Source organism: Akebia trifoliata, chromosome 6, assembly GCF_017979445.1.
Source record: "Akebia trifoliata isolate Shusen 1 chromosome 6, ASM1797944v1, whole genome shotgun sequence".
NCBI lineage: Eukaryota > Viridiplantae > Streptophyta > Magnoliopsida > Ranunculales > Lardizabalaceae > Akebia > Akebia trifoliata.
This window is the reverse complement of record NC_141380.1, coordinates 514,788-531,420: the sequence shown is the minus strand read 5'-3', so window position 1 is coordinate 531,420 and position 16,633 is coordinate 514,788. Positions and strand designations below refer to the sequence as shown.

The window sequence follows — 16,633 nt, the reverse complement described above, 5'->3', positions numbered from 1 at the left end:
TCATAAAATGAAAAAAAAGAATTGTGATAATCTGACTACTCCACGTGGCAAACTCAATCAACCACCTGACGTGACAAGTTCGGGAAACATAGATCTGCACTCCTTAGGATACACGGCTGCACTTCCCTATTTTAAAAAAGTGTATCTCGAGGGAATTATGTATCCCAAGGACCGCAGATCTACGGTTTTGAACTTGTCATGTCAGTAGTCGATTGAGTTTGCCACGTGAGGTAGTCAAAAACAAATTAATTAAAGTGTGCCAGGTGGCGCACAAAGGAGACTTCTTGTGGGTAGTAGTTTACAAATTCCCTGACAGGATTTTCACCATGCACCTCTCAAATCCCAATATATAAGAAGGTCGTATGTGCATGTGTCATTCATCCCAAGCTGAGCAATTAACAATGGAGCTTCCCATTAGTGTTGTAAAATCTAATTTTGAGTTTGAACCACCTTTTATAGCCGTTATCCTGGTAACCCTAGGAGCCCTTTTTGGCGGGTATCTCATATTCAAATCATCCTCGTTAAGGGGGAAAAGACTTCCACCAGGATCACTTGGGTTTCCACTCATTGGAGAGACCATAGGGTTTTTGAGAGCCCAAAAGCAAAACAAGACAAAGGAATGGATAGATAAGCATGTTGTCAAGTATGGACCTTCGTTCAAGACCTCTCTCATGGGGTCTAAGGTGGTAATATTGACCGGGCAAGCCGGTAACAAGTTCATTTTCAGTGCCAACGACGCCATTTCCAGCAATCAAATAGCAACAGTAGCCAACATCCTTGGAAAACACAGTATATTTGAACTGGAAGGGAAAAGGTACAAACTTGTGAGGGGTGCAATGATGAGCTTTTTAAGGCCTGAAAGCATCCAGAGATTCATAGTGGACATGGATTCAGTTGTTAAGCAACAATTGTTACAGGTATATTGTATTTGTAATAAATTAATCTCTTTGAAACAATGTTCTTGTTGTGCAGAAGTGTAACAAGAGAAAACAAATAAAGATGAAAACGAACATGCAAAGAACACAATATTTACATGATTTGGCAAATTGCCTACGTCCACGGAGGAGGAGAGGGAGAATAAATCCACTATCAGCGATAAAGATTACACACTTTTTGTCCTCTACAACTCTATAATCCCCAAGAAACCTTACACAACAAAAACATGAAAAAACCCTACACAAAAATACATATATATACTCAAATAAACCCTTCAGCCCAAGTTCACTCCATTTCGAAAAAGGTCCCATTGATACTGTTTTGCCTCTTGAATTTCAAGCTCAATAAGAATGCTAGACATCTCACAACAGTTCTAAAACAAAAAAGCGATGATTGGATCATTGGATGGCAAATTTGTTAGACCACGCACGTTGTTTTTCATGGTAGCTAGATTTTGATCATATGGTTTCATATATATTGCAGGAGTTGAAAGGAAAGGATTCGGTGCGAGTTGTGACATTAATGAAAAAGATTACATTTAAGGTCACTTGTAGTCTACTCTTCAGATTACCAGAAGGATTAGAGAAAGATGCATTGTTCGAAGATTTTACAATTGCCCTTAAAGGTGCATGGGCAATTCCTTTGGATTTTCCAGGAACCATCTTTCGAAAAGCATGCCAAGCACGACGAAGGATATGTAAGGTGCTCTCTCATCTAGTCAAGACAAGGAAAAAAGAAATGGAAGAAGGGAAGACGGGGACCCTTTTTCGAGAAGATATCATCACAAGTTTTCTTAATTTGAGAGACGAAGATGGGGAACCACTATTAGAAGATGAAATAATCGATAACCTTATCTCAGTGATCATTGCAAGCCATGATACCAGTGCAATTCTTTTAAGCCTCTTCATCAGACACCTTGCTAGGGACACTCATGACTTCAATAAGATTCTTCAAGGTCAGTTATTAGTACTCAGTACAATAAATATTAGACTAATTTTCACATACCTCAAAATTACCCTAAATATAAGTACATTCCCCGGGCAATCGCGAGTGCTCAACACTCCAAGGATTGTGTAAGACACGATTGAAATAGAAATTCTCGTATTAATTATTACTAAAAAAAATTACATCTTTATATAAATAAAGAGTTCTAGTCCTGACAACTTACTAATTCCACACCGACTAAAACACCTACCAATTACAAATTCCTACTGATAGAATTCTTACTAATAGAATCCCCTTTACTTGTGGATACCAATAAAATAGAAAAGTAATTTAAATAAGTAGAGTCCTGAAAAAAACACATATGGTGCCATAATTTTGGCTTGTTGCTCATCTTGTCTGCGAAAACAAGGTAAAACATGCACCATTATAAAAAGACCTTACTTGGTAGACGAGTGTGGAGCAGAAGGATCTAATCAGCTTTCTAAAAAGGGTTTTCTTTTTGGGCCAATTGATCGTCTAAATGTACCTGATCAACAGATTGTAACCATTTGTTTATGGCATTCAATTCGACGATTGAAGGATTTATGGCACAGATTTATATGGAAGTCTAAAGATCAAATGGTCATGGTCCTTCATAAATTTATCCTCACATAGCTTCCACATCATGTAGAAATTTAGACATCCCTTAGTTGAGTAATTAATTAGTGTGAGTGTTGATTAATTTTGAAAGAGCAAAAGGAAGTTGCTAAGGCAAAGGAAGGAAGTGATGCAAAGCTAAGATGGAGTGACATGCAGTCAATGAAGTATACTTGGAGAGTAGCCCAAGAGCTCTTGAGATTGACTCCTCCAGCTTTTGGCAACTTCAAGAGGGCTACTAAAGATACCAGCTTTGGAGGCTTTGACATCCCTAAAGGATGGCAGGTATGAGTCACCTATTTCGATCAGTGAGTTTCTGAGTAGCACGATGGAGCATTGGCATTTGAGTTATATTAATAAATCTTAATTCAAAATTGATCACAGGTGTTTTGGGTGGCATGTGCTACACATATGGACAAACAAATCTTTGAAGAGCCAGAAAAGTTTGATCCATCACGATTTGAGAATCTTAAATCAATCCCTCCATATACATATATTCCATTCGGAGCAGGACCACGTGCTTGCCCCGGGGGTGACTATGCGCGAATTGAAGTGCTGTTGATCATCCATCATTTGATAACCAACTTTCGATGGACAGAAATGATCCCTGATGAACCTATAACTTGCGATCCTATGCCTTACCCCGCTATGGGTCTTCCCATCAAGCTTCATCGATGGAAAGATCTAGAAAGTAGTAATTGAAGTTCTCCCAATCTGTTAATTGTGGGTGGTATGTGCATTGGCGCTTTGCTCACAAAAATTATGAATGGATATTACAGTTTATGTAAATTTGCAAGTTTAGCAAAACATTTTCTCCATACTACTACAACTCATGAACATGTTACTAGTTGATGCTGGGTGATGAATATTCTTCCAATTAGTTTGTTCATTCTCAAAAGAATACCTTTTTCTATGATCTCTGCATCGCAAGTCAATTGCCAAAATACTTTGCTGAATTACAATATTGATGAGTTGTTGAAAATGTTTATGATCTTTAGCACTTCAAACACCATTAAATTGGATATTCTTGATGTTTCCAAGAATCGGCATCCCTTAAAGTGCATGCTAGGATGTATATTCTATGGTCATCTACTGTTGAAAAAAAAAATGTGTGAGTGATAATAGAATTAGAAATTGGAATTCTATGAGACATATATATTACTATGTTGTCGTCTAGGTGACAAACAACCACACTACTCTTGAAAAGAGGAAGGTGTTGCTGCATTTCCATGGAATCTACATGTGGAAAACAACGATGCTCTTGTTTATTCAAAAATTGTATGCTCTAAAAGCTTGCACTATCTTTAAAGAAAGAGTCCGGATTGTATGCACCCAGGGTGGAGGATTGAAAGCTTCCTCCCACACCCTAATACATGCCACGCAAGCCATAATCCAAGGAATTAGTGCCTAAAATATCTCATTTTAAAATTTTCCTTAGATTACAGCTTACGTGGTGTGTAATGGGGTGTGGGAGGAGGGCTTTAATCCTCCACCCTGGGTGCATATGATCCGCACTCTTAAAGAAAACCTGTTAAAAAAGTTCTATTTACTTGGTACCTGTAAACATTAATTAAAATTGGTATATTAGAATTAAAGTGTCTTACCCATTGGATCGTCCTTTGGGGTTAACACTTGTTAGAGCTACTATTTGAAGGCACGCTCTTGGGGTCAAAACTCATATACTGCCTCTTGATCCCACTAGGCACCCATTCAGGTTCGAGACCATCCATTCACTTTGAGTGGAGTTTATTTTCGCTTGAAGATCAATTTTACAATTCAAGTTTCCTCCAAACCAGTTTTCTAATTCTAGTGGAAAGCAAGCAATGAATATGAGAATTCATTTTCACATCATTAATCCATGTAAATTAATCCAAAAAGATTTGTTCATATTTGTAGATTAACTCAACAAATACTAATTGTTACTGATTTTATCATCCTACTTAGATAGGATACTAACTAAAAAATGGGATGACTTCTTCCAAATCACTTAAAAATATTCTAGGCCCTTGGTTTGTATGATTGCACTTCTTGGTTTTGCTTACCTTCGTCTAGGGGTGTCGATGGGTCGGTTCCACATATACACAAAACCAGAACCTAAATAAATCTCGGTTTTGGTTATTCTTGATTTCGGTTCCAGGTATGAGATCCATGGAACCAGAACTAATCAGACAACTGCACGTTACCCGTTACCCATTGGGTATACGTTGGATACCCACTGAGATAGATTAAGTTTTTCTTTTATGAGAAAAACAATATGAGCATCCAATAAAATAGACAATAATAATTTATGAATGTAATAATTTAACTTGTAATTCGTCAATTCAAGCAAATCAAACTTCTGAAGATAAAATCATAGACAATTATGTTAAGAACTATTTATTTTTCATTGAAATTGTATAAAAATATGAAGAATGAATGGAAGTACATGTTGAGAAAAAGTAACAATTAAAGACTTCACAATTTCTTTATATTTTAATTTTACTTCAACTATATTTATTTTAATATATCTCTTTGTAAACATTTAATTAGACTACTACTTTTATCATAATATTATAAATTTACCATTCAGGTAACCAAAGGAGACCAGATACTTATTGGGTCCTTAAGATAGGTACCTAGAAGTAGACCCAAAAATGATCGGGTCTATATTAGGGTTGTTCAAAAAATCCGGAACCAGTAATCTGAACCAATTTTTTTAACCCAGAAACTAGACCGGAACCGGTTTATTACCTGGACACTGACCAACCCGTTAATTAAATGTTTGATCTTGGGTCAGGGCAGTTTTGAGAAACGTGGCAAACCGAGACTATTTTTTTTTTTTTTAAATTTAAAAAAAGGCAATTTTATAAAATTTTATGAAAATCAAGTCATACCCTGATAGGAATCAGAATGGTTTGAGCTCGTAAAAATTGACTTCGGGTAGGGTTCGATTTGAAGATTAGGTGACCGGTCCGAATTGAACCTGGAACTGGTCATATGGTTCAGGTTTCGGTTCAACCCCATACCGGATCAAAACCTGGATTTCCACTTTCACTCTGGTTTGGATTACCCGATTGAACACCCCTAATCCATATTGGTAGACCCAAAACCAATTAATAGATTTCATGTACATGGGGTGATTGGGTACCCACTGACGCCCTTATCTTCGTCTGTGATGATAATTCACCAATCAAACTAGTTTCTTACGCAGGTCCTTCAAAAGTGAGCCAAAAGTTCATGGGATCATTGATCCCAACAAAAAGTTTACACGTGGCATTTTAGGGTGTGACATCAATATTTTATGCCACCAGGGTCCACAAATTATTTGGAATTTATGGGATGATGTTTGATTTAAGAGGTCTGTGAGGTTAAGCCATTTGAATTGATAAAATGGGTTGGATCAAGGTGGATCCATTCATGTCGCTCTACAAATAAGTCTACAGAAACCCAAACCAAATCATTAGATTTGAAATGAACCCATTACCAAAATTACCCTAAATTTTTCTTTTTGCTTGTTTGAAAATGGGGTGGGTTTATACTTTTGTTTTGGGTTTTAGACTTTATACTGCCATCATCATTCTTGACAAAGTTTTTATTTGATAAGTTTTGGGTCAACTGAACTCTGATCTTATTTTCCATTCTATCAAAAAAAATTATTTTTTTATTTTATTTTATCTTATTTGGCATATTATTAATCATGCATTGGAGTTCTCGATCATTGAATGTTACTGTCAGAGACAAAACAAGTAAATCGGTATTATTTTCTATATGTTTGTTGTGATTTTTGTGATAGGCATCATTTGTGTTTGATCCTCTATTATGTTATTATCCTTTTGTCTTTACGATTTGTTTGTAAATGATTGGTTATCCAACGTATTCTTGTGCTCCGTCTTTGATAATGATCTTATCGTATTATAATGAACAATGACAAAGCTTAATTTTATTGATTAATGATTATAAACTCAAAGAACGTGACTCTATTAGGTTGTCATTTCTATTGAAGATGTCAAATATTCTATTTGTAGTTTATGATATCTTGATTTGGCATTAGATTCCAATGCCGCTCTCCATGGATGGATCAATGTAGGGATTTTTGTTTTTCTTGATATCACTAGCAAAAGGGCCTCGCAATATTGTTTTTGAAATCTCATTAAAATCAATTTAATTACACTAAGTGCAATTTTGTTTTAATCCTAGTTGTTTAGAGATTTTGATTGTGAAATTAGGTAGTTGAACTTATATGTTTGGGATAAGACTTTGATGAGGATGATAATGATAATGCTTGAATAGGTTAATTAAATATGTAGGTGCCAACTAGCTAACTAATTATTGAACTTATTAAAAACAGACTTACCGATAAAAATAAAAATAAAATATCTAGAAATATTCAAATTGAAGGTTCTAAAAAATGAGACGAAGATCCAAACCAATACACTTAACTTTGAATTGAGTGGAATGGAGGAACATGATTCGTTGAGCAGATCCCAAATCTTTGGTATAAATCTTGGTTGTTGTTGTAATTTGAGTCATGTGCTTTTGGTCATCAACATCAACAATCAGATTGATGGGTTTCGTTGCAAGGTATTTCATGGAAACAAGTTGATCGAATATAGAGGTGTTAGCTAACTTACTTGGTAAAGTCTTACGGGTGATGATACCATAAACCTAGGTTCAATTCCCGCCATCACCAAGTTCCGAATCTCATAACTAGACTTATCAATAAATAAATAAATTAAAATTGAATACAAGCATTGGTCTTTATAAAAATTGTAAACTATATATAAGAATTACCAGAATATTACTTTGGACAGAACTGAACATGATTGGTTCGACTAACCCCAAAATCTAAGAAAATACTTTACAATGATGAAACTTAGAGATTCGTTCATTTATAATTAGTGAAGCGTATTTATTATTAGTTAAGTGTTAAACAAAGAAGCCAATTAGCCCAATGAGGTGATCTTACAATGGAACGATTGATTAGTCTTGATGAAGTTGGGAAAAAGCCTCACCTTCTTTCCCACTTTGCGTGATTTAAAATGGATAGAAAAAAAAATCTAGCTGTAAATATATTGATATAGTACGTGTTCTCTGCAATGGAATTTGAAAGTTGAGGGAGAGCCACGTCATATATTCACAGTATCCCCTTTGTTAAAAAAACTGGATTTTATGGACATCCATTTTTAAAGCCTTCATCAAACTTTAAAAAACATATTTTTTGTCCAAAAAAAAATAATAATTAATTAATTAATTAATTAAAACAATCTGATCTAAACAATGATCCATACAAGTCTGAGGTGTTAGATTTTATTTTCAAGCATTCAATTTCTACTACTTACATGTCACTAAAGGGAACATGTACCACAGAGGATCTGCTCCCACAGATGGAAGCCAAGAGTTATCTATCTGTGACCATCAAATGGGCCAAGCCATAGTTACATGGGCAAATACGCTTAGCACAACAATTATTTTCACTGATATTGATTGGATTCTTAGTATTAATCATCATCATCAAAGCCTCATCTCACATATTTGGATTCTTATGATTGAAATGTTAATTAACTTGTCTTTGATGTTTGTCCCTTACTGAAAAACAACATTCATGGCAGTAACTTGCGATCAGATTATTGTTTTATTTCACTTTCGTGCGCTTTTTCTTAGGCCAGCCATGCTTGAATTTATCACAAAATTTTATTTATATGCTCCATACCATTTAAGACTTAATGGTTCACAATTCACAAAATTAAGACAACAGTTCCCATGCATGAAATCTTAAAGCGTAGAGTAGGTTTTTAATCAAACATCGATCATGATAGAAATTTCAGGCTTGTCATCGGAGATGTCATTTATTGTATTGGTTGCAGTTACTCTTGTTTCATCCTTGTTTCTTCTAAATTTTCTTAGGAGGGATCCTAGAAAGAAAAATTTACCTAGAGGATCACTTGGTCTCCCAGTAGTAGGGGAAACGTTTAGCTTCCTTCGAGCCCAGAATGAGGACCTTGGCGCCGAATGGATACATGAAAGGGTGTCCAAATATGGTCCAATGTTCAAAACATCTCTAATGGGCTCACCTACTGTGGTTATCACTGGTCAAGCAGGTAATAAGTTTGTACTTGGTGCAGATGATGATGTTCTTGCTGCAAAGCAACCCAAGACCATCTCAGCAATTGCAGGAAAAAACCAACTCTTTGAACTTACAGGATCGAGGTAACGTTTATTAGTATACAAATTTTAACATCTTATTTTATAACAATCTGATTACTCTGGCCCTATAAACCAGGATCACAATGATGTGCTCGAATATAGCAATCCTTAGTGGCATGGGAGGTTGTCTAGGGTCTTCAAGCTGCTCTGTCTTTAGAGCATTAATCCTTCTTATAGTTTCATGTTGTGATGGTTGTCTTGAATCTAGTGTGTGGTTGATCATTAAGAGTGGACTGTACACCTGTAATTAATTTAAACTTGTACCAAAATTGGGGATTTCCCCGGAATTATTTTGGTATTTTGGGTTTCGGGATATATATATCTATAATATATATATATATATATATAGGGTCGGGTTCCTGCAACACACATTGCGACACACATATAGACAACGTGTTTGTCTATATGGGCAAAAATGTTTGGAATGGGCTGATTTTTTGTGAGGATGATCTTCTGTGATGAGGGGATTATCCTGGCAAAAAATCATCCCATTCCAAAACTTGTAACCCCATCAAAATTGATTTACAAAATTGGACGGTCTAGAAGTTTCATAATGAGCTGATTTTGGCATGATGATCTCCTCACCACAGAGATCATCCTCACAAAAAATCAGCCCATTCCAAACTTTTTCCCATATAAGACAAAACGCGTTGTCTATTGTGTGTTGAAATGGTTGTCGTTTGAACCTGACCCATATATATATATATATATATATATAATATAGATATATATATATATATATATGGGCAGCGTTATTACGACCCCCTTTTCGACTCACCGTTTGTCTTATATGGGCAAAAATTTTGGAATGGGCTGATTTTTTGTGAGGATGATCTCTGTGATGAGGGGATCATCCTGGCAAAAAATCATCCCATTCCAAACTTATAACCCCATCAAAATTGATTTACAAAAATGGGACGGTCTGTAATTTTTTAACAAAAATCGGACGGTCTAGAACTTTTGGAATGGGATGAATTTTTTCAGGATGATCTCCTCACCATAGAGATCATCCTCACAAAAAATCAGCCAATCCAACATTTTTGCCCATATAAGACAAAACGGTGTGTCGCAAAGGGGGTTCGTAATGAGGGTCGCAGGAACGCGACCCTATATATATATATAGGGAAATGTTCAGCAACAAACATTTTGGCAAAACATTTTTCAAAACATGGGTTAGAGGTTTGGAATAGGCTGATTTTTGGTGAGGATGATCTCCAGTAGAGATCATCCTCACCAAAAATCAGCCCATTCCAAAACCTCTAACCCATGTTTTGAAAAATGTTTTGCCCAAATGTTTGTCAAAATGTTTGTTGCTGAACGGGACCCATATATATACATATAAAATCAAACATAGGAAACTCGGGTTTCAGGTTCCAGAGATCAAAGAGGTAGGAAGAGAAATCTGGGGTTGTGATTTATTTATTATAATCAGTGAATCGTTACCATCTCATCCATGGATGTAGGCACTACTGAACGAAATAATATTTGTTCTGTTCTTTTTATTTTGGTTGCCTTTGTGGTTAGTACATGATTTTGTTATGCAGATACAAGCTCATTAAGGGAGCAATGGTGAGCTTCTTGAAACCTGAGAGCCTTCAAGACTACGTCGGACATATGGATGATTTGGTTAAGAAACACTTACAAAGAGAAATGAAAGATAAAGAGATGATTATGGCAGTAAGCTTAATGAAGAAACTCACGTTTGACATTGCATGCACTATACTATTTGGGATACATGATGAACCTACCAAAGAAGCCATGTTGAATGATTTTACCTTGGCCTTCAAAGCTATTTGGTCTCTCCCTGTGAATTTTCCTGGTACAATGTTCAAACGAGGTCTACAAGCACGATCGAGGATTATTGATCGAATACTTCCGATCATGAGGAAGAGAAAAGAAGAGCTCATGAAGGGCACAATCAGCCCAAGAAGCGATGTTATATCATGCTTGTTATCACTGAGAGAAGAGAATCAAGAGCCCATAACAGAAGAAGAGGTTATGGATAATGTGATCATGCTAATTATAGCTAGTCATGATACATCGGCAATTCTCTTGAGTTTGATGATATGGAAGTTAGCCAGAGATCGCAAGCTCTATGAGAAAGTTCGAGAAGGTAACAAGAATTTCACCCGTCCCCAGTACTCATACATAAATTTTTTGAGTTATAACTGACTTGGCCTACATTTTTGTTTTTGTAGAGCAAATGGGCATTATAAGTGAGAGAAAAGGAGAAGGAAAGCTTACATGGCGTGATATACAGAAGATGAAATTCACATGGAGAGTTGCACAAGAGTTGATGAGGATTGTCCCTCCAGTATTTGGTAGCTTTAGAAAAGCAGTTAAAGACGTTAGTTTTGGAGGCTATGATATCCCCAAGGGATGGCAGGTATACTTCTATAACTCAACATTGGCCTAGTTTAGATCTTCCATGCATCATCTTAGTTGGATCGTCTGGGTTGCCAAACTGTAATTAGGCAGGTTAGAACAAGTCCCAATATCAATTAATGGACATGGGGCTTAATAATATTGAATCAAATCCAACAAAATTCTTTATTAAATGGGATGAATCTGGACTAAGGAAATCCAGATGCATCTCATGTCCTGTCTAAGCAGGTCCATTTGATGAATGTTTGCACAAAGTATATATGATACTTGTAAAGAAAAAAAAAACTACATATAAAAAATCAAAGTCGTGTACAACAGAATGCCAAAACATCGTCTGGGCTTATTTCATCATCAACTATTTTGCAGGTGTTTTGGGTGGCCTGTGGAACTCACATTGACAAGGACATATTTGATAATCCGATGGAATTTGACACATCACGTTTTGAGAATCCATCAAAACCAATCCCTCCCTATGCTTACATTCCTTTTGGAGGAGGACCTCGCATGTGCATTGGTAACGAATTCGGCAGAGTTGAGACACTAACAGTGATCCATAACTTGGTGACCAAGTTTGAGTGGTCACAGCTATATCCTGACGAAGTGTTCACTCGTCAACCAATGCCATATCCATCTATGGGTCTTCCAATCAAACTCAAACCCACTTGATTTCCAACATTTTCTTATGCTTGTATAATTATTACTCTTGTATCTATAACTTTTGGGTTTTCTATTATTGGGATTCTTCCCCGTTTACATGCTATGTGAAAAACTGTCCTTCCACTCTCATTATTGTTCATTTGAGATCAGTAGTCTCTATCAAATCCAAACCCAAGCCTAAGCCCAAGCCCACTTCAAAGATTGTAATATTTATAGCTCAAGTTAAACTCGTAGCCAAATGAGCTAGGCTTAGGTTCTCATCAGCATAAGTGTGTAACAGAATACCTCATTATCGGTTATCTAGATATTTGATCCAAAGCCCCTAATGGAGGAGGTTAGGATCCACTATTCGAGTTGGTAAATATCTTGGAGTCTTGGTGGATAACAATTTACAAGGACTTCCTTGGACATATCTTCCCATCTCAGCCATCCATTTGATGGGGAGTGTCAAATGAGGTTTCGAGTTGGATCATACTCTCCCGACAGTTAAATTAGATCTTTTCTCATTATTATGATAGGGTGGGTCTACGTGCACACATCAATATGGCTCATTTCGTTCACTTGCTTGCAATATCCACCTTAATTTTAAAATATCCCTTTGCATACACCTAATAAATTTGTTTTAATCTCCATTACTTATTGCACACTGCACACACCTCAAGGTACCAAACCATTTCTTTTCTCTCTCTCTCTCTCATTTCTTCTTTTTTGTGTCTTGAAAGATTTCAATAAGAGTTTTAAGTTTTGATCTTAATTGTTTTTCTTACTTTAACACTTACAATCGAGTCAAAGTCATTCACATGAGAAAATTTTGTTCAATAAATACCTATCTAAACTGTTTTGTAAGAATAGGCACCTACCAATTACAATAGTCAGATAAAAAGTTATGTTCAATAGTTTAGAAGGGTACTTTTTTTATTTCGCCAACGTGAGAAATCATAGTGTATTGTATAAAATCCTTTCTATTATTTTGAGGTTATTCTATATTTTTTGTGGCATCCACTCTGCTTAAAAATTTCTTTTAAAATCCTTATACAATTTTTAAATTAAACACAAATCCAATCGCCATGATTTCCCCTTAAAATAAAGAGCTACTATTGACACCCCAACTTTTACTTATTACATCCCACTTGCTTAAATTATTTATCACACCCCAATTAAAGATTAAAACACACTTCAAATATATTATTAAGGTTTGCCTCAAATTACAATCTCAACATTATAACGCCCATTTAAGAAATTCCAGTAGTTGTTTGCGATTAAGAAAAGGCTCCCTAGCTCCTCGTAACTATGCGTACGTGCAAAGTGCAAAGTACCCAATGCGTCCTAAATGCCCAATCGTCTTTTCGCATGACACTCGGGTGTGTGCACCAGTGGTGTTTCGCACCTGTAGACATGAGATGTTCATCATAGAACTTCAATGCCAAGTTATTTTGAATCGTCACCATTCTTTTTTGGAAATGAGTGTGAATGGGTACCTAAAATGATTTTGAAATTGGTTTTATTATTGTAGTGACTCTCATATATGAAAAATGCATGGTCTACCAAAGATCTAAGTAGGAAGGTCTAGTTAGAGGATGAGACAGGTATTAGGCACCCCATCCTCTCTACCAAAGATGGTTACCTTGAAACTTGGCCAATCTTTTTTTAAAATAACTTTAAAAAAATAAAAAGTGCATGAAAATACATGCTTAAAGGTGGTGTGTGTAATAAGTGAAAATGTTCCCTTAGAAGAAGATTTTGATGTCCATGTGACATTGGGAACACTCTATAGAAAATGATAGTCTATCTAATCTACATTATTTTCCATAAGTTGGAATGTTGGTTTAGGATTTTTAGAAAGACTCCATGCTAGAATTTCCCGAATGTCATAACCTTAATATATGCAAGGTAAGAAACTTAGTATTTCAATCACAACAAGAAAGTGACACATATCTTCATCATGGTCAAGTATATGTGAGTGAGTGCATGGTGTATAATACGATGCATAAGATATGTTATAAGAGAAAGAAGACTTCAACCCCTATCATTTCAATCGAATTAAAGTCTAATGTATTGGAGGTGGGAGATGGTATGCATTACATCCTAGAAATTTTCTAGAAGATAAAGTAAATGGAGGGTTAAAAGTAAAAAATGCAAGTATTGAAAATAAAACCCAGTCTACACCTACTTTCTTTCTTGATATTCTTAAATGAGTTTGAGTCTTGAGATATGAACTTGAGGGTTGAGTGTTTTAGTTGAGGCTAAATGTTTAAAGAGGATGAGAGTTGTTGGTTGAAGGTTGAGAGATGGGTAGGAGTTCTTGAGTTGAAGGTTGGGTTGAGAGAGGATTAGAGAGATGGAGTAAGGATTTTAGTAGAATTTTATATTAAGAGATGGGAATTTGAGAGCAAGAATAGCTCATAAGAAATAAGGTTATTTATAGAGTTTTTGGAGAATTTTTGGAGATAAAATTGTTCAATCCTAAAAATAAAGAGAATAAACATGAGGTTTTGGTTGTTTCTTTTTAAATTTTTTATTTTTTAAGGATTTTGATTTGTTAGTAAATAGATGTGAGAAAATAAAATTACTTTTGGGAGGGTAAGTAGAGGAGTGACATGTGTAAATGTGAAGTGGTAGGTAAAAAGTAGACATTGGTTCATTTGTAAATAACTCATAAAGTAAAGGTAGATATATATTTTTGAAATTGACTAATGGGAGAGTTCCATGTATATACTTGAAGATTCCCACTTTTTAGAGATAGGATTAGAAGTTCTTCCAACTTTAGGGATTTTTACCAAAAATCAATGTACCTTTTTTATTTAACCACATTTTTTTGAGGGGGAAATTCTTGGATTTTCACAAGGAAGTTGACTGTCCAATTAGGTTGGAGCATTAGGCATTAAGGATTATTAGAGACCACTATGTGTCCTCTTTTGGGATGAGGTGTAAGACTGTGGGCTTATAATGGACTTTATTTTGGACTTAGGATGATTTTGGGTGTTTGGATTTAAGATGACTTTGAGTATTTTGACCAGATTTGAAAATGGGCTTGATATTGGATTAGGGTATGAATAATAAATTGGTTAATGGATAGTAGATATGGATTAGGGCGTGGGTATGAAATTGAGTAGATTTATGGTTAGGGAAGTAGGTATGAAATTGGATTGAATTAGGGGAGTGAGTATGAAATTGTATTGGATTATAAAAATGGATATGAAATTAGATTGGATTAGGGACAAAATTTTGGGCATGCAAAATAATATGACATGAAAAAGGTACATGCGAAGTGCAAAGTGTGCCTCAAAGCACCCAATGCGCCATAAACACCCAGTCGCTCTTTCTCACGACGTGTGTGTATAGGTGGCTTTTTGCACCACCTTGAAGCATCGAATCAAAACCTTAAAAGTGAGATAAAATACAATTAGCTATGTTGACTTCTTCTTATAAGGTACACCACTTTCTCACTTGTAAGTAATGTGAGACTAAACCGTATATACACAAAAATACCTAAAATCTAACTTAAGAAAATAAATAAATCACAAAAACTTGAATTTTATTTTTGAAATTATTCAACAAATCAATAGAATTCAAATTACTAAAAAAGAAAGATCAAGTCCGTACTGTAATGGTCATTGGCTCTATTACTTGAGAATCGAATTGTAATCCTTGAAGTTATATGCTTGCAATTTTCTTGCCAAAGAAGTTCTAAAACATTTTCAGGGGGGAAATTCTTTGAAGCTAAGGGAATGTGGGTGACAGGGACGGCTTTTATAGTTATAATGTGGGTTTCTTTGACATGTGCGAGTGCGACCAACATTAGGGATGTCAATAGGTATCCATTTAACCGAAATCGAACCAAAATCGAAACCGAATACCCTAGTTCCAGATCCCTTTTTTTTGGAAACGAGTAGAGCCCAATCTAAAGTGGAACCGAATCGATAGGAATCGAAATCCTTAGGTCCTATCCAATGGATACCCGGAACCAATTTATTTTGTCGTTTTTTTCCATACTGTAAATGATTTAAGGTATTTTTTATTTCAAAAATAAATGCGTGTTATATAAAATTCTTCAATTTTTCATATAAATTATTGATTGAAACTTAAAATGAGTTACTTTTCTAAAAAAAGTATTACTTTTAACAAAGATAAATTTTTATTTTTGAAAAAAATAATTAATTTGTATCTTAAGTATAATAAATTATAACTAAGTTAATAATTTTGTTGATAATATATTAATTTTTTTGAAAGAATTTTTTTTTTTTATAATGATTTGAAATACTTTTTTTCTCATTTGATTCTTAAGAACCAAAACCGATGGGTACCCATGATTTTTTGCTATTCCGATTCCATTTATTTTGGAATCGAACAACCAACAAGAATCGAAATCAAACGACGGATTTTTTAGCTTCCTTCATTTTCAATACAGGCAGAATTCTCTTTGAGTATGGGGATCTCCCAACTCATCTTAGGGACATTATATGTAAGGACACCTTCAGGCATAGATATGACAGAATGTAACTCGTTTTTTCTTGGTGGGGGGGTTTGCCTAACCCCCCATTAATCTTCAAAAAAAAAAAAAACTTAATAATATAGGTTGTAGTGTGGCCATAGCTAGAATTATCTAAACCCAATAAACCTAGAGACCTGGGCAACTGGTTTTTTTTTCTTTTTTTGGTGATTTAGTCATGACCACCGACATTTTGCCAAATGTTAGAGACATCCACCTATGTTTTGAAATTGATGACATGTATCCTTTGACCTTAGTCTTATAAACAGACTAAGTGGAACAGACTTGAATGCCCTCATCTTCAACCTTTAGTTAAGAACTCAGATTCTTCTTTTTATAGCAAATCAACTTCAAGTTCTCCAACCTCCATGGTATATCCACTCAACTTAATTAATCTTCAAT

The 16,633-nt window shown here is 35.2% G+C and overlaps 2 protein-coding genes across 2 annotated transcripts; both read left to right on the top strand.

Annotated features, from left to right (window-relative positions):
• Positions 1-401: 401 nt before the first annotated feature.
• On the top strand, positions 402-3,219 carry LOC147399366 (cytochrome P450 716B1-like). The gene is made up of 4 exons (XM_086446527.1): positions 402-917; positions 1,420-1,891; positions 2,612-2,802; positions 2,902-3,219. Exons 1-4 carry the CDS (start codon positions 402-404, stop codon positions 3,217-3,219), a joined length of 1,497 nt encoding a protein of 498 aa, XP_086302653.1.
• A 5,116-nt stretch (positions 3,220-8,335) lies between these two features.
• On the top strand, positions 8,336-11,751 carry LOC147399365 (taxane 13-alpha-hydroxylase-like). The gene is made up of 4 exons (XM_086446526.1): positions 8,336-8,703; positions 10,245-10,813; positions 10,899-11,086; positions 11,452-11,751. Exons 1-4 carry the CDS (start codon positions 8,336-8,338, stop codon positions 11,749-11,751), a joined length of 1,425 nt encoding a protein of 474 aa, XP_086302652.1.
• The last annotated feature ends 4,882 nt before the right edge of the window (positions 11,752-16,633 follow it).

Excerpts from the sequence above, each read along its gene's own strand:
- LOC147399366 (XM_086446527.1), top strand. The coding sequence starts at position 402 with ATGGAGCTTCCCATTAGTGTTGTAAAATCTAATTTTGAGTTTGAACCA. Across the intron at positions 918-1,419 it reads TTAAGCAACAATTGTTACAG|GAGTTGAAAGGAAAGGATTC; the intron begins GTATATTGTATT and ends TATATATTGCAG. Across the intron at positions 2,803-2,901 it reads ACATCCCTAAAGGATGGCAG|GTGTTTTGGGTGGCATGTGC; the intron begins GTATGAGTCACC and ends AATTGATCACAG.
- LOC147399365 (XM_086446526.1), top strand. The coding sequence starts at position 8,336 with ATGTCATTTATTGTATTGGTTGCAGTTACTCTTGTTTCATCCTTGTTT. Across the intron at positions 10,814-10,898 it reads CTATGAGAAAGTTCGAGAAG|AGCAAATGGGCATTATAAGT; the intron begins GTAACAAGAATT and ends TTGTTTTTGTAG. Across the intron at positions 11,087-11,451 it reads ATATCCCCAAGGGATGGCAG|GTGTTTTGGGTGGCCTGTGG; the intron begins GTATACTTCTAT and ends ACTATTTTGCAG.